This window comes from Schistocerca piceifrons, chromosome 2, assembly GCF_021461385.2.
Source record: "Schistocerca piceifrons isolate TAMUIC-IGC-003096 chromosome 2, iqSchPice1.1, whole genome shotgun sequence".
NCBI lineage: Eukaryota > Metazoa > Arthropoda > Insecta > Orthoptera > Acrididae > Schistocerca > Schistocerca piceifrons.
Genome location: NC_060139.1, coordinates 302,746,029 through 302,764,310, shown reverse-complemented (window position 1 = coordinate 302,764,310; position 18,282 = coordinate 302,746,029). Strand labels below are relative to the sequence as shown.

General features: G+C 43.8%; 1 protein-coding gene across 1 annotated transcript in view; it reads left to right on the top strand.

Moving 5' to 3' along the window:
• LOC124775340 overlaps positions 1-18,282 on the top strand; it is a 531,162-nt gene that overhangs the window by 444,545 nt on the left and 68,335 nt on the right. Inside the window, exon 6 of the mRNA XM_047250172.1 lies at positions 17,867-18,031. Within this exon, the coding sequence (XP_047106128.1) occupies positions 17,867-18,031 (165 nt within the window). The remainder of the gene's footprint in view (positions 1-17,866; positions 18,032-18,282) is intronic.

Below are 18,282 nucleotides of genomic sequence, written 5' to 3'. Positions count from 1 at the left end.
GACTCCGTTTGCATGGTCGCAGTGTGCACCACAGCTTCAAAAATGGCTCCGAGCACTATGGGACTTAACATCTTAGGTCATCAGTCCCCTAGAACTTAGAACTACTTAAACCTAACTAACCTAAGGACATCACACACATCCATGCCCGAGGCAGGATTCGAACCTGCGACCGTAGCGGTCGCGCGGTTCCAGACTGTAGCGCCTTGAACCACAGCTTCACTTCGGTGATTTGCACCATAGGGGGCGCTTGTTGCCATACGTCTCAATGCGTATGTGCAGGCGCCTCGTCCTAACCAGTGCGATTTTTAAGATATGGGACCATTCACCGAACTTTTCAGACACACCTTGCATTTACGTACGATGGACAGCAATATACGGCTGCTCACGGTAATGTAAAGTAATAAAATTTTCTCAGGCTTCCGGTTGTGTCAGGTAGTTAAATATCACAACGAGCTTCCGGGCAAGAGCTCCTTGGCCACTGTCATGTTGTTAAGCATCATTTTAAAACGGCTACGTAGAATTCATCCGAAAGCTCGTGGGTATTTAATAATTTGATGCGGATGGAAGTCCGAAATACGTTTCATTAGAACGATAGTAATTGTAGTTATTGTCACTATTACCACCCATTCAGGTGGAAGTGCCACTTTGTTAGCTGGAATGTACTGTGTCCTGAAGAAGGGAGATGTATTGTTGCCATCTGTAAGGGATAAAGATGGCGACGTGCACTTTTTGTGCTTTTTTCTACACAATCACATGTAAATCATAAATATGTCATAGATTCATCAGACTGCGATGATCCTCTATCGTCACAGGTCAAATTATTTGTCATTTTGTGTAACATTCGATCGTAACTTTATCGATCTGCTTGATCGCAGCGAGTATATTGAAGTCACCTCTGGTTTTGTCTAGGTAGAAATCCAAAGTAATCGCTGCCCGCTGACAATGGCTTGAATAATGTTTGACAGGTGGTGCTGGGCGACAGCGCTTTGTTTTGCAGTTGAGCGGAGAGAGTAGACAGTAGAGTCCGAAATGCACAGCCGAGTCGAGCGTAGAGACGGGAAAAACCGACCGGTTAAAACCTATACCGGTATTTTCGTTCTGAGTAACCGGTGTTCTTGGATATTTGTTTGGTCTCGGTTGCAACAGGTTCTTTTTTATTTTTTACTAATAACTGGGTAAATAGAAAACGAAATATCAATTAGCCATAGCAGCAGTGCTAAAATGTTCCATTTTTAGATAAAAATTTATTAGAAAAGAAGTAATTTTTATACGTAAAATTTGCGTTATTTTGAAATATTGTGTTGTTACAGAAAACGAGGAAGGCGATCAGTGCTATTCTAATAACAGTGCCGACAGAAATGAGCAACAGATACATGGCATAAGAATTGGTACAGCTGAGACAATAATGTCCTATTGTGTATGTCGTAGTTTAAGGTACGTGTACGTGCAGTCTGCAAGACTTGTCCCGACCTGGTCTGTACGGTAGTTTCTCGCTGTCGTTGCCAGGATGGCACCAACTCTAGTCTAAAAATATTTTTACGTAGTGATATAACAATTAAGTACAATGCTTTATTTGCTTTGAAAGATTAATGATTTGACTGCCATCTCTACGAATTAATAAAATAAGATTGGGATTATGGTGAGAGAAACAAATTAAAAACTTAAAAATTTAATTACTAGTCATTCATAATGCACAATAAAAATAGAAAGTAGCTGATTTGCTGTCGGTGTCTACATAATATGCCTCTGTCAGCTTGTAGCCCTTGAAAAGGGACAAATTAGCTTGAAGGGAAAAAAAAGAGAAAAAGAAAAACAGACTTATTCAACCTCAGCTATTCGTAATGCCCAAATACTGGTATGATCCCGGATTACAACATGATTTTTCAGCAGAGTTTCAAAAACGTAGAATCAGTACGAGACTATTGGTAATCTTTTCTAGCATTCATCCACTGAAGACTTTTTGAGAATAGCAGCGAAAGGTGGAAGGACGAAGTTTTGCTTTATTTGCCTATTTATTTTAATATTTTGTTTCTATGTATCTTGAAACTGAGAGAATCAAAATTTTTCAACTTCTTTCGACTTCTACGTTTATTATAGGATGTAATAAGTACAAAAAACCGAAAACCGGTTATTTCAGAAACCAGTTATTTTCAGCGGTTTGAACAGTCAGGTTAAACTGACTTGGAAAGGAACGGATATAACCGAAACGGTTGTTTCAGCGATAACTGCCATCCGTAGTCGAGCGGAGCTCTCACGATGTGCTTGCCAGCATTGTTTGGATGAAATTGCTAGTTCACTTTTTGGATACTAACACGCGGCACGATTTTTTTCGCTTCAGAGTTTGTGTTGCTTGATCAATGTCGTGTGGTGGTGCGGGGAATATTGCTAAAATGTGCATATTTAGAACTAGTGGGAACGAGTTATGTTTTAAGTAATAAATCGTACTGTTGGTACTCTGCTAACAATAACCGTTCTGAATTGAACCTGTCATTAGGTTGGTTGGTTGGTTGTTTTGGGGAAGGAGACCAGACAGCGAGGTCATCGGTCTCATCGGATTAGGGAAGAACGGGGAAGGAAGTCGGCCGTGCCCTTTGAAAGGAACCATCCCGGCATTTGCCTGGAGCGATTTAGGGAAATCACGGAAAACCTAAATCAGGATGGCCGGACGCGGGATTGAACAGCCGTCCTCCCGAATGCGAGTCCAGTGTCTAACCACTGCGCCACCTCGCTCGGTAACCTGTCATTAATCGCTTTCCTTAAACTACCAGTAACTTAAATAGACGCCATTAAATTCATTGAGGTAAGAGAGTTAGAATCGCCGAAATATAGTAGACTGAACCGTCGTGCTATAAGCCTTGTGCCTGAATCGCCACTGTTTGGTTGGATTAATAGCCGTCACTTACGCCGTTACTGAAAACTGACATAAAATGACGTGATAGTTATTCTAGGAGGGGGTTTCCAGGTTCGTCATTTGCCTTATATCCAACGGAAACACCATGAAAACTTTATTCGAATCAGAGGATACGACCTATTTCTAATTTAAGTCTGGGACCATATGTCCTAGACGAAGAAGGAAATCCTAGTGCTTGTAAGAGTATACTTCTTTATGAGTAAGCAAAGTGAAGCTGATGTCTTGCCCGACACAAGCTGTATATCTTTGCCATCATCTTTCTTTTAGTTTTCATATTCCGTTCCAAGGAGAAAGCCTGGGGCTGCTTTAGACCCGGCCTATTATAAAGTCAAGGATGTTTTGAGCCAATACCATAATAGATGGTAGACGGACATAGGAGGTTATCAGGAGGGAATAAGTGGGAATGGCATACCAGTTTTGTAACTAAGCTTTTATATACATTTATTTAGTTTACCCTGTGAGAGAGTTCACATCATTAAAGAGTCTCGTCAAATTAAAGGAAGCAGCCTTCCTAATTTAATGCTGATTCAAAAGTTTAAGTGAACTGGTGGATTTCTTCTTAGCTGGTACATTCTATGCTTTATTTAGGCCACCTTCTTCTTTGTTGATACTGCTTTCACGTCAACCAGAGATATGAATTCGAGGTCTATTACCACCTGACGACGTATGTAGGCGGCAAAGAATGTTGCGATCAGCGGCCACGATGTCACCGCTTCCGCGCCGCTGTGTCCACTATCACAACTCTTCGATTTTAATTTATGCAAATCGCCCCTTAAAATTATTATTGTTAACAAGCTCTAATTTACCAGCAGTATCAGGAAAAGCAACAACCTACACGTGACTGTGTGCCTGTTCCCACGGAGATTTTACAATCCTAATCTTTACTGGCTAGCTTATACAATTCATCGTATAACCGGAAGATTAGGTAACAACTGCATCCCAGGGCAAATTAGAGTATTTGTACTGTACAGATTAGGTAATAAAATTCTGGCTATATGGTAGTGTAACAGTTAACAGAAATGACCTCACCGTGACTCTGATGCAACGATAACGTCGAAACTGTCTCAGGATTTGTCTATGTGTGCCACTAACCGCTTCATCTGGTGTACCGTTGCTAATTGCTCTAAAGGTGCCTCGCTGAGCAAGTAGTGCAAATGCAAAGGAATATTCAGAGATAATGGCGTGTATAAGAGTGTGAGCAGAGACTAATAAAAGTGCAGGATCTGATAATGTAATGTTCACGTCACGCATGTGTGGCTTGAGCAGTAGAGAGCGATAACGGTAGACAGGTTCGATCGACTTCGGAGCAGGATACTGTCCAGCCAAACACGTGCAAACGAGTTGTCAGCTTTCTCAATATAGAGTGAGCAAGTTCGCACACTGTACATATTGATTATAAACGAAAGTTATTGTGGACGATTGCAGTTAATTACTTAATCAGTTTCTCGTTATCTACAATCACGCCAGCGCAGGCAATGTTGAAACGCAAATTTCATCTCGATTATACAATAGAGACAGTATGAAAAGTTTACTTCATTCATTTATAGTTTGCATTTCCCTGTTGTTGTCGTACTGGCGCCGGCCAAGCTGCTACGGTTCAATAATTCCAGAAGAGAATTTACATTCATACATCATTATTTCTGTGATTAAATAGTGATGATATGGCGACTCTATATTCGATAGTAACAGTTGTGGTGAGTGCTATGGTAATCTGAAGGCTGGGGTTTGTTGGTGGCGTAATTAAAATAAATATTACGTACGCTATCCAATCAAGAGTATCAGCACACCCTTACGTAATACAGAAGTGACCACTAGGTGTCACGTGATGCGGACCCACCAGTGTAAAAAAAGTAGCGGGGAGTATTGTGTTGTCAGTAGAGAAACACTAACACCAGAATGGGTCGTCCAGGGGAGTTCAGTGACCTCGAACGTAGACAACTCATTGGATGTTATCTGAGTAACAGATCCATCAGGGAGATTTCAACACTTCTCAAGTTGCCGATGTCCACTGTCGGACATGAGACTGTGAAGTGGAAAAGCGAAAAACAACTACAGCTAAATCAAGACCATCTATACCTGATGCAATGACGGACAGGGAACACCGAGTATTGTGGAAGGTAAAATCACAGCAGAGTGAATCACTTGTGAGTTCTAAAGTGCTACCAGCAGTCCAACTAGCATAATGGCTGTGCATGTGGAGTTAAAAAGAAAGGGGTACAACGGACGAGCAACCCCCTATAAGCCACATATTTCTGTAGTAAATGCCAATCGACTCTTTAGGTGGTGTAAAGAGCGACGTTATTGGATGCTGGATGACTGTAAACTAATGATTTGTAGCGTTGAATCACGCTATACCGTGCGGCAGCCGGATGGAAGGGTTTAGATTTGGCGAATGCGTGGAGAATATTACTTGCCATCACGTATAGCCCCAACAGTAAAGTATGGGAGAGGTGATTTAGGGTAAGGGTGTGTTTTTCCAGATTAGGATGTGGTCCCCTTATTGCGCTTAAGAAAGCGTTAAAGACGGAAGGATATACACATGTTTTACATAACTGTGTACTGCGTACAGTGGAGGAACGGGTCGAGGACTGTGATTGATCGTATCAGAATGACAATGCACCCTGTCGTAAAGTAGCATCTGTGAGGCATTGGTTTCTGGATAACGTTCCTGAAATGGACTGGTATGGCCAGAGTCCCGACCTGAACTCAATGTAACACCTGTCATGAGTTAGTACGTTGAATTCGCTCCAGACGGCGTCCGTCACCTTCTCTGGTTTAGGCTCTTGCAGAAGAAACTGCCGTTCCTCTATAGACGTTCAGAAGCCTCACTGACTGTGTCCCCAGCAGAGATCAAGCCGTCATAAAGGCAAAGAGTGAACACATCCCAAGATAATATCCAGTAATAGGTATTCGGGTACTTTTGATCAGATAATGTATGTTATAGTGTCTGTGGATGGGTTTTGCTCTTGGTTATCTGTCGATGTCTAGCAATGACTGACGAGAATTTGTAATTCAACTATTACCGCAATCCGCGTTAGTCAACAGCAAATTCCCGATCAACACGGTTTTGACCACGGTTGAACACCCTGGCGAAAGCAGTTTTCTCCAATTCGAGGTTCCCTCGGATCACTCTTAACATGGCGGCACATAAAAAGCCCAGAGCCTGCATGACTTCGACGACACGGGCAGTCCCATAAGTTTGGTGCCCACGTTCATCCCTTGATGAAGTGATCTTATCTACATCTACATCCATACTCCGCAAGCCACCTGTCGTTGTGTGGCGGAGGGTACTCTGAGTACCTCTATCGGTTCCCCGTTCTATTCCAGTCTCTTATATTACGTGCCTTGCCGATCCTGTTATAAAAAATGAAACAAGAAGCACCCAAAGAATTACAGGTGGATTAGTGTTATGGCATCTGTCAGTAGAAGTTTTAGCGCTGTACTGTAACACATGTTGGAGAACGAGATTTGGGGAAAGTTGCGAGCGGACCAGGCAGGCTTTACGAATGGATGATCTTGTATGGGTCATATTTTTAGCCTTACAAAAATAAGTGACAAGGCATATTCTAAGGGTCACGGAGTATAACTAATATTTGCGGGTTTATAAAAATCGTATGATTCTGTACTCATCAATGCTTCATGGGAAGCGATGGAGTGTATAAGTGTAGAAGCCTAATAAATATCTCTAATTCGGAGAACATGCCAGCAATCGTATGCAGTACTTAAAATGGGGAGCTACCTGAGTGAGTCATTCCAAACATGGAAAGGACTTAGACAGGGCTCCAGTGCGCTGCCAACCCTTTTTAAAATACGAATGAAGTATGTATTGGAGCGGTGGAATCAGTCGTGCTGAGGTATGGGAATTCCTTTCCAGTGTGGAGCTATCTACTCATTATTATTTGCCGATGATGAAGTATTAATAGCACAAAATAGGGAGGATGTCGAGTTTGAGATAAAGAGGTTAACATAAGCATTTGAACGAGACGAGCTTGGAATAAATATCAACTGAACAGAAATCTACTGGTGGTAGGAGATGGAAGTGATATAGTACTGCTGCAAGGAACTTTTAAAACAGCGAAGCAGTTTCAATAGTTGTTGTTGGCGGTGGTGATGGTGATGGTGGTGGTGGTGGTGAAGGTATTGGTAGTGGTGGTCTTCAGTCCGAAGAGTGGTTTGGTGAGGCTCTCAATGCTCCTCTATCTTGTGCAAGCCGCTTCATCTTAAATAACTACTGCAACCTACGTCCTTCCGAATCTGCTTACTGTATTCGTCTCTTGATTTCCCTCTACGATTTTTATCCCCCACGCTTTCCTTCAGTACTAAATTGGCGATCTCTTGATGTCTCAGAATGTGCCCTACCAACCGATCCCTTCTTTTATTCAAGCTGTGCCACAAATTTCTTGTCTCCCCAATTCTACTCAGTCCTCCTCATTAGTTACGCAATCTACCCACCTAACCTTCAGCATTATTAGAAACACTTCATTTCAAAAGGCTCTATTCTCTTCTTGTCTAAAGTGTTTGTCGTCCTCGTTTCACTTCCATTTCTCAATTCTTAGGTTCGATTATCCATAACCCGAGAAGGTATGAGGCAGATGTGAAAGGTAGGATCCATCACTTGAGGAATTAAGATGCTAAATAGATATCATTGGAACGGGGAAATATCAAAAGAAACAAAGAAAAGTTAGAAGTATGCTAACATATGGTGCACAAGGGTGGAATTTGGGTGAGCAGTGGAGAAGTAGAGCACACGCAGAAGAAATGGATGGAACAAGAGGACAGCCAGGAAATCAAGAACGGAGTGGAGGAGAAAGGAAGAAATTAGGGAGACAATCGATATGGAACGACCAGTCGTGCAAAAAACTGAGAAAAGAGTATTTAAGTGGTATGGCCACGTGTAGCGAATGGAGCAACTTCAGTGGCCAAAAGCAGTGTTTATATCCTGGAATGGTTGCCGCCTGGAAGGAGCAAGCGCGGACGGCCGAGAATAACATGGAGAGTGGGAATAATTGGAGTGATGAGGAGGACAGGTCTGAAAGAGGAAGGCTGCGATAAGCATGAATGATGGCGAATGGAAATACAGGGCAACTGGTGAATAGTGAAGAAAGCCTTAAGAAAGTAAAAGTAAGTAAGCCGATCCTGCGATCGACTGTCAAGGCGACGGCCAAAAACTAGTTCTCACGACATACTTGCTAGGTGTTACGCACTTGCATTCCCCGTGTCACATGGCAACAAGAGATCTCTCTCTGTGTCTCTCGTTTCTCTCCCTCCCCACCATCGCAGCTCTCTCTGTTTCAGTCACAGACAAGCTATAGAGCGATGTGTGGTGTGGGCTGTTTGGAAATCGTAGTGTAGGTTTTCAAGGATTTTCTAGGGTAGCATTGAGACACACTTTGCATCCCTCAACTTCCGTTGAACGCGGCGAATTGCAGTATAAAATCTAACTATACAGTGAGGTCGTCAACACTGGGCGCCAAGGCTCTTCCTGAACGGAATTTGGTAGTGGAGTGGTCCGTTCTGGTGTACATTGCGTAGTATTTTTCAGGTCACTTGAAGCCAAAGGGATGCAAAGCCCAGTTCCCACCTCAGCGGCCTCTAAAGCTCTGTCGGGCCCCGCCCCCAGAATGAGATTCTCCATTTTGGTCGTATCGATATCCTTAGATCGAACATCTCTCCGTCTTCGTCGTTGTCGGATGATGATACCATAATAACGTCTAAATTATTGCAACTACACTGTTGTGCAAAACTTAAGTACGAAAGATAACTTGTATTATGTCAGTGCCAAGTAACACAGTTCTATGAAACTTGGACCATACACAAAAAGAACAGCTGCAGTATAGTACAGAAGATAACCGAAAGAAATACGCAATGCGACAGTGAGAAACGACATTTTTATTCAAAGACAGTAATTACAGTGAAGTCACCGCGATTTATGATGTCCACCTGGACATTAAAAGGGGCAGGCACGGTTCATAAAAGGGCGCGTGATCACCACAAACGGTAACGTGTGCTCTGCGACATCCTTCCATGCTGACCACAAGGTTGGTAAGGAGTTCTTGTGATAGGCCGTTCCTCGGTAAGCGCGTTGACAGTCGCTGGATGGTCTTTGATGGATGTAGACGTGTTACTAAACGTCTCCCTAACGAGTTAAACAAGTGATCGACGGGATGTGAGTAGGGGTGATGGAACGCGTGAGGGGGGGGGGGGGCGTGGGGAGGGGGAAACGTGTCAGTTCATTCGTAGGATATCCTCTTCTTGCAAGAACTACTCCACCAGCGCAGTCTGATACTGTCGCGCATTGTCACCCGTAAATATAAAATCACGATCGAATGCAACCGAGATAAGGCGCTCTTGGGAAAAGAGTACAGTGTCACAATAACTCTAACGTGAGTGTACTGAGTTCAGAGATTTGCAGATCAGTTTGCCCATTCAAGATATTGCCTCCCCACACCACAACAACAAAAAATGGTTCAAATGGCTCTGAGCACTATGGGACTTAACATCTGAGGTCATTAGTCCCCTAGAACTTAGAACTACTTAAACCTAACTAATCTAAGGATAACACACACATCCATGCCTGAGGCAGGATTCGAACCTGCGACCGTAGCAGTCGCGCGGTTCCAGACTGAAGCGCCTAGAACCGCTCGGCCACATCGGCCGGCACACCACAACACCTGGGACCCCAAGCCGACCATGTTCGACAATGTTCACCTGTACGTTACGTGTACTCGCCTCTCGCCGTATGAGAGTACATCCAGAATCCCTACTCAGACATCAGACTGAATCTGTTCTCATCCGATAAGAGCACGCGACTCCACTTCTCCTTGATCCATTCCCTATTCTCTTGGCGTCATCGCACACGGCGCTGCAGATGAGCTGTGGACCACAACATAATGGTCGTCGGGCAAAGATACCAGCCCCACGCGGTAACCGGCCCATTGTAATGTGTGGGTTTGCGTGTCTTGCAGTCCTGTTAAATGTGGCTGCAACTGCACCCACTGTTTTGGCGTGTGACCCAACTTGCCTGTTGCACAATTTAGCAGTCGTCTGCTGCTATGACTGATCGTAACCCACCACCCCAGACAGCAGTGCCTGTGGTTCGGAACGCTCCACATGCGCGTGAAACAGTGCTGTGAGGAGTACCAAACTCCTTATTTATCCATTAGTTTAACTGCCTCGTGTTCCGCGGCCAGACCCATTTGTCACTATACTCACGCTAACTTGACGCCATGTGACGCCCAAGTTTCTGTCCACGATTGGGAGACCTCTGGCAACTTTCTCCCGCACTTTCATTTCTTTCCACCAAGTAGTTAACATGTTATGTTACTTGATCTATATCCTCCTTATGCTTTGCAGAGCACTAAACACTGAGGTGACAAAAGTCATTGGCAGTCTGGAATCGCGCGACCGCTACGTTCGCAGGTTCGCATCCTGCCTCGGGTATGGGTGTGTGTGATATCCTTAGGTTAGTTAGGTTTAAGTAGTTCTAAGTTCTAGGGGACTGATGACCTCAGATGTTAAGTCCCATAGTGCTCAGAGCCATTGGAACCAAAAGTCATGAGTTAGCGATAAGTACACATACAGATGGCCGTAGCATCGAGTACATGAGATATAAAAGGACAGTGCATTTGCGGAGCTGCCATTTGCACTCAGGTGATTCGTGTGAAAAGGTTTCCGACGTGATTATGGCCGCACGACGGGAATTAACAGACTTTGAACGCCGAATGGTAGTTGGTGCTAGAAGCATGAAACATTCCATTTCGGAAATCATTAGGGAATTCCACACTCCGAGATACACAGTGTCAACAGTGTGCTGAGAATATCACATTTCAGGCATTACTTCTCACCACGGACAACGCAGTGGCCGAAGGCCTTCACTTAACGACCGAGAACAGCGGTGTTTGCGTGGAGTTGTCGTTGCTAACAGACATGCAATGTCGGTTAGGACAGTGCGGCGAACTTAGGACAGTGCGACGAAATTTGGCGTTAATGGACTTCGGCAGCACGATATCGTCTGCAGCCCATCTCCTGGCTCCGTGACCATATTGGCTGGAACCTAGGCGACTGAAAAACCGTGGCTTGATCAAAAAATGGCTCTGGGCACTATGGGACTTAACATCTGAGGTCATCAGTCCCCCAGACTTAGAACTACTTAAACCTAAGGACATCACACACATTCATATCCGAGGCAGGATTCGAACCAGCGACCGTAGCAGCAGCGCGGTTCCAAACTGAAGCGCCTAGAACCGCTCGGCCACAACGGCCGCGTGGCCTGGTCAGATGAGTCCCGATTTCAGTTGATAACAGGTCATTGCAGGGTTCGAGTGTGGCGCAGACCCCATGAAGCCATGGACCCAGGTTGTCAACAAGGCACTGTGCAGGCTGGTGACGGCTCCATTACCGTGTGGGCCGTGTTCACATGGAATCGACTGCGTCCTCTGGGCCACCTGAACCGATCGTTGACTGGAAATGATTATCTTCACCTACTTGGAGACCATTTGCAATCATTCATGGACATTATGTTCACAAACAACGATGGAAATTTTTACGGATCAAAGTGCACCGTATCACCAGCCCACGAACAATTGGCAACCGAAATCGCCCGACATAAATTCTATGGAACGTTTGTAATCGAGAGATCAATTAGTGCACAAAATCCTGAACACTTTCGCAATTGTGGGCGGCTATAGAGCCAGCGTCGCTCAGTATTCCTGCGGAATACTTTCAACGAGTTATTGAGTCGATGCCACATAGAGCTGCTGCAACACGCCAGGCAAAAGGAGGTTCGACACGATATTAGGAGGTTCAAATGGTTCAAATGGCTCTGAGCTCTATGGGACTTAACATCTGAGGTCATCAGTCCCCTAAGACTTAGAACTACTTAAACCTAACTAACCTAAGGACATCACGCACATACATGGCCGAGACAGGATTCGAACCTGCGACCGTAGCAGCAGCGCGGTTCCGGACTGAAGTTACAAGAACCGCTCGGCCACAGCGGGCGGCTATTAGGAGGTACTTCGTGATTTTTGTCACCTCAGTGTATATTGCTACAGCAAAATAAAAGTGGTGGTTTCAGAGCATGCGCGACATATTATTCCAGTTACGCAAGCAGAAGCAGCGTGTGCAGTTCTGAGCGGTCTCGTGGGAGCACCGCTGCGGTTCATTATCCTCCGGTTCGCGGCGCAGCAGGTGTATGAATGACCGGCTCTTCCTGTTACGCTGGCTTCGCCTTTCTGGGAACTCAGCGGTCAGGCGCCTGGCAGTACTGCAAGTGCGGCTGCCAGCACTGTGTATTTTCCTCTCTGAATCCTTTACGTGCTTTTTATTGCCTCTCTCCCATAACTTCTGCTGATCATCTTTCCCTCTGTAGCATCTGCTTGTCATCACCGTCGGTATGCGAGGATGACATCATCCGGGGAATATCCTTGAAGCAGTTTGAGAGAGGCCATGAGGTTCATTCGCAGGCCGTACGCGCCAGATAAGTCACGAGTCTCATCAGGATAATGGTTCAAAGCGGAGGACACAAGGTTCTCCGTGGTAGAATGTCGTTGCACGTTTTGTGTGATCGTAATCGACTGTTACATTATGTGCTAGACACAACCACAGGATTCCTCAGGGACGCTGTGTGTTTTCCTCTCTGAATCCTTCACGTGCTTTTTATTGCCTCTCTCCCATAACTTCTGCTGGTCATCTTGCCCTGCCCGGTCCAACCTTAGAACCGATAGAGGTACTCAATGTACCCTCCGCCACACACTTTCAGGTGGCTTGCGGAGTATGGATGTCGATGTAGATGTAGACATCTACAAGATGAGGCAGTTGAAAACCATCACCGCAAAAAATTCTAGAACGAATGTCGAGGTGCGGTATTCTTTAAGAGTCGTGGACAATATGACAGGCTTTCAGAAAAACGCAAGGAATTTTTATCGTTTACAGCTCCCAGATTAGGAGGCAGATTTTTTTATAGTAACTACATACTTCTTCTGCACCATTGCAAACAGACTTCGAAGATGATTCCAACGACGTAACATGTGTGGAACTTGACCAAATAGCAACATCGCCCCAAATTGCTGCTCCACCTTCAGGAGTATTAGTCCCATTAAAAGCTAAAAGTTTACAAACAAACGCGTAACTCAGCTACATTTCTTATCTTCATCTTTACCAATGCTTATCAAATACGCAGGAAATTTTACATATAGCATAGTTACATAGCATAAAGCGATTCCATAAGGACGATACTGCTCGCTGAATTTCACCTGCACTTACCACAGCACAAGCTTGTATCACAAGGCATTTCATGTCTTCGGGAGTCGTCGTTGTTTCGTTGTAGACCTCGTGTTTTAATTTTCCCCACAGATAAAAGTCCAGGCGTGCTACACCTGATGAACGTGCAGACCTTTCTTTGTTTATCTAATGACCAATCCAACGCTTTCCAAATATTCTGTTTCAAAGTTCCCTAATTATATCTGCAGAATGAGGAGAACATCCGTCAGCTTGGTACTTAATGAACTACGTCCAGTGAGATGTCCTCCAAGAATTGCAGCAGGTTATCTGTTGGTAACTTGGGGTAGAGTCCCATCAACAAAACAGAGACTTCTTATGTGGTTAGTAAAATATCTGTACCACACGTTGACAGACCAAGGACGTTCTGTATCAGATTATCTCAGCCAGCGTCGATTTTCGGCTGACCTATAATGTCTAACGCGAAGATTCATTTGCTCATGGTGTTGTGCCGCAGGAAGCTAATAGTAGAAATAAGAGACTGGGAGTTGTTTTGGCGTAAATCTTAAGCAAATATGATTCAGTTTATTAATAGATATAAACAATCCCGAGTGCATACAGAAAAACAATGACTGTGGAATTCAGCGCTCAGAATACAAAAACAAATTATTAACAAGAACGAAGAATCCAGAGCGCATGCACAATGAGCAACGACCAAAGAACTCAGAACCCAGGAAAAAAAATCTGTCAGTTCAGAGAAGACGTATTTCGTGGCAGAGACATCACCTTGAATTCACCATCATGCTCCACAAACCACTGTCGCAAAACTCTGTTTTTGGGAAATAGCTCTTATCCTTATGACATCGCTGTCGGAGAGGACATCAGACATGAAGGGATACAGTTGGTCTGCAATAACGGTCACGTAGTGTACAGATGTCAAATTGCCTTCGATTACGAACGCAGGCCCCAAGGAGGCCTAAGTGAATGCCCCTCATAGCATGACGCTGCACACTAATGGCCTGCATCCGTGAAGCGGTCGCCTGAGCCATTTCTATTGATCTATTACCATTTCTATTGACCCACCGCCCAACCTCGATCATCTCGTGTCCAGTGTAATCGTAACTGACCTTTTCATTGCACTTACAAAGGAACGTGGAGGCTTCGTGTGCTGCATAGTCGTATATTCATAGAGTTGTAAAACAACTGTGGGCTACCATAAATAATGGAAGACTACGGTAGTTTTTCTAGTAGCTCTGGTTAGTTAAGAATGTATCCACGTTACAAGTGTGTTAGATGTGTTGCATACCTATCGGGCGTTACCTCATAACTATCGCTTTCTTTACGTATGCGATCAGTGTTTTACTAGATTCTCCTAAAAACTGGAAGCGGTGAACCATATAGAAACTGAATGAGGATGATTTTAAGGAACAGGTAACCTACGAAACATTATTGTTCTACATAGTTATCATAATGTCTGTTACTTATGAATAATCAGTATTCATGGCAAAACTTAAATTGTCAATGTTTAACTCAGGTATTATTCGAAAATGGTTTACTTGTATCGGTAATCAGAGGGATGTTGTAGTAAAAAGAAGGAAAACAATACACATTTATCACATAGCGCTTGGAAACACAATTTCCTCAACTAAAACGTGAAATAAGAAAAACTACAAAACAAAAGTGCATCAAACATCTCATCAATAGTTCGTCGAACATAAGTAAAACAAGTTTCTGTTATTCATAAACAACTCTCGCAGTAAGAGGTAATTTGCCTTTGATCACGACGAAGAACGTTCTACTGAGCGCAAAATAACAAGACGAAGCGCATTCTGGTCGTCCAATCGAGATAATCACAAAGGAAACCATTAACAAAATCCATGATATGGTAATGCAAGATCGCCGAATAAAAGTTCATGAGATTGGTGAGACTGTATGCACCTCAACTCAACGAGTGCATAATATTCTATACGGAGCAATGGCTATGAAGAAGCTGTGTGCGGGATGAGTACCACGATTGCTCACAGAAGACCTAAAGCGCATGCGGCACAACATTTCAACACAAAGTCTGGCGATGTTTAATCACAATCTGCAAGATTTTTGTGCCTATTTGTAGATGTTGATGAAACCTGGATCCGTCATTACACACCAGAGTCAAAACGGCGGTCAGAACAATGTAAAAGACGTCCAGCTAGTAAGGTGATGGCATCTGTTTTACGGAATTCTCAAGGAATAATCTTCATAGACCACTTGGAAAAAGACAGAACCGTAACTGGACCCTATTGTGCTTCATTGTTGGCTCGTTTGAAACTTGCGTTGGTTGAGAAAAAGACCAATGTTGGCACGCAAAACAGTGCTCTTTCACCAGGATAATGCACCGTACCGCATATCAGCAATAACAATGGTAAAAGTGCATGAATTGGGCTTTGAATTGGTTCCTCATCCACCCCATTCACCAGACTTAGCCCCCAAGTGACTTCTTCCTGTTCCGTAAATTGAAACTTTAGCTTGCTGGGAAGAAATTTTCATCAAATAAGGAACAGATATTTGCAGCTACCGAGTATTTTGCAGAATCTCATAGAACCTATTTTTACAATGGGGCGAAGAAGCTGGAAGATCACTGGGCCAAGTGTACATCTCTCAAAGGAGACTACGTCGAGCAGTAAGGTGTTTATGAAAAAAACATTTTTTTCTGCTTTTTTATCAGACTTATCAAACTACCCGTTGTCTCACAGCGACGACATATATCGTAAATTACATGTTTCATAACTCATTTGTTTCTCAAAGCTCTGCTACTACTACTGTTCAGATGCTCAACGGGATATTTAATGCGACCCATAAATTATATGTGAAACAATTGGCGGCACAGTCCGTGAGCCACCCTATATTTCTCAGTACAACGTATCCTGCGACGTCCTTACAAGCTTTTCAGATTGTTTTTGCTCACACTGTATAAGAGCCTCATAATTGTGTGAGTCGTTTGTGTACCGACAGTGCTTTATGTGACTGCTCTCCGAATAACTTGCATGCATATAGACAGCTGTAAGTTAGGGATGGCGGTTATGTCTGAAGCATCTGGTTTTCAATCAACCGTTTTTTTTTTTATCTTTAGCTTAACCTCATCTTTAAAACTGCTCAAAATAACCAGTTCCTGAAACATCCGATTTTCGCTTTTTTACTTCTATTTGCACTAATAAAAGTAGACATCGGAAAGACGGAAAATTTCTAAGATGTTCTCATACTTTTTGCATTATACAGTAAGATTGAAGGCATGTAAAATCAAAATATCAAATACAAAAGACAAATAAAGCTTATGCAGTCCACCGCACGATGATTTTCTCGAAAAGTGTTAAGGGGCTGAATCCTACAAAAAAAATTGCCTGTATTCTCCTATTGATAATACGAATATTTTGAAACTCTGCTCAAAAGTCATGTTGTAATCGAGCATCATACCATCGTTTGGGAATTACGAATAGTCTGTGCTACAGGATTAAAACTGAGATTAGAGAACTCTACTTTCCGTGTTAAGTTGTTCTTTTCCTTCGGTTAGAAGCAGATAATGGCATATTATATAGACAGAGGCAGCAGATCGACTACTTTCTATTTTTATTACAACAGTGAACGAATTGTTAAATTTTTCATTTAGTACTGTAAACGTAAGTCGCTTTCTCTTTCATTATTTTATAGAAATTGCAGGCAAATCTGTAATCTTTGCAAGCAAATGGAGCATTGAACTTCATTGCTATTACACTTCGTAAAACACTTCCAGAATACAGTCAATGCCGGTGACGACGGTAAAAAACTATCACATAGACGAGGTGTGTGCATGATTTGCCCACTGCACGAAGACACGTACCATCTAAGAGGCGACGCCACTCGACAACAGGTGCATTACTGTCTCAGCAATGCTGTACCGATTCTTATTTCATGTCACGTGTTTATTGTTCGTTTCTATCGGCGTCGTTACTAAAATAGCACTGATTGCTTTACTCGTCTTCTATAATAGCCCAATATTTCAACGCTATAAAAATTGGACAAATGAATAGAATTCATATTTTTTAAAAAAGCTTCACTCAAAAACAAAGTTTTATCACTTCAGCTACGGCAAATTGTACCGATCTTGACCTGGTTATTTGTTAAAAAATAGGAAATACTTGTTGTAATTGAGACCAAACATAAATTCCGATAATTCAAAACTGAAATATCGGTATCGGTTTTAATCGGTCGATTTTCCCCATCCCTACTGTTGTACCACGTATCGATACAACCCCAATGGCATTCCACAGTTGGTGACGAAATTGAAACTTCCCTTCCAACGCCTATAGCGGTCGTGCGGGACCTGGCAGACCCAACAAAGCACATCCTCAGAGCCACACCTCCAGCGCCTCTGCCGGCGCGATATAGGAAGGCTGCCGACACCGGTGCGGCCCACTCACTCTCGGAGCCTCTCCGGTGCGACCCTTCGTTCGTTCTTAGGACAGCGAGTCTCATCCTAGTTGCTACAGTATGAACCGGACTCTGTTTCTTGTGCATAATTTGTAATGAATATACATACACTTGAAGAAATACAAGTTAAATAAATCATTTGTTTTTTGTGTTTACTTGTTCGCTAGTCGTTTCTGCACCAGTCCAGCTTTCCTACAACGATAGTTGCCGCATCATTATGTAGCCCACCTCTCCCTACCGTACGTGGCTGGGCTCGGACTGGTGCGCCTGAGAGATCGGCTTCCCTTGCTGCAGGTACTGCCCGCGGGCTCGGCGGCGGCGCAGCAGCTGCAGGCGGAGCTGTCGCGCTGGCAGCGTAACCAGGTGGACGTGGCGCAGCTGCGCGCCCGGGCCGCCGCCGCCGAGGCAGAGTCGCGCGCGCTGCGCGAGCAGGTCGCCATCCTCGAGCAGCGGGTACAGGTCAGTACTGCGCACTCCAGTCGCCTCTCCAGAGGTTACATTGTCATCCACGCTGGACATTGTCCGTCGGGATACCAACGTGCACGTAACTGTGTTCTCTACTTGTTCCTTCTGCATTATCGGTAAAGAAGTAGCACAACTAGTTTCTCTTCGTTTGTTGAAAACCTTTTTTTCTTTTTTTTTCCGACAACCTGTGCTCCAAATCAACGTGAACGACACTGACAGAATGAAAACTACATTTGTTCTTTGCA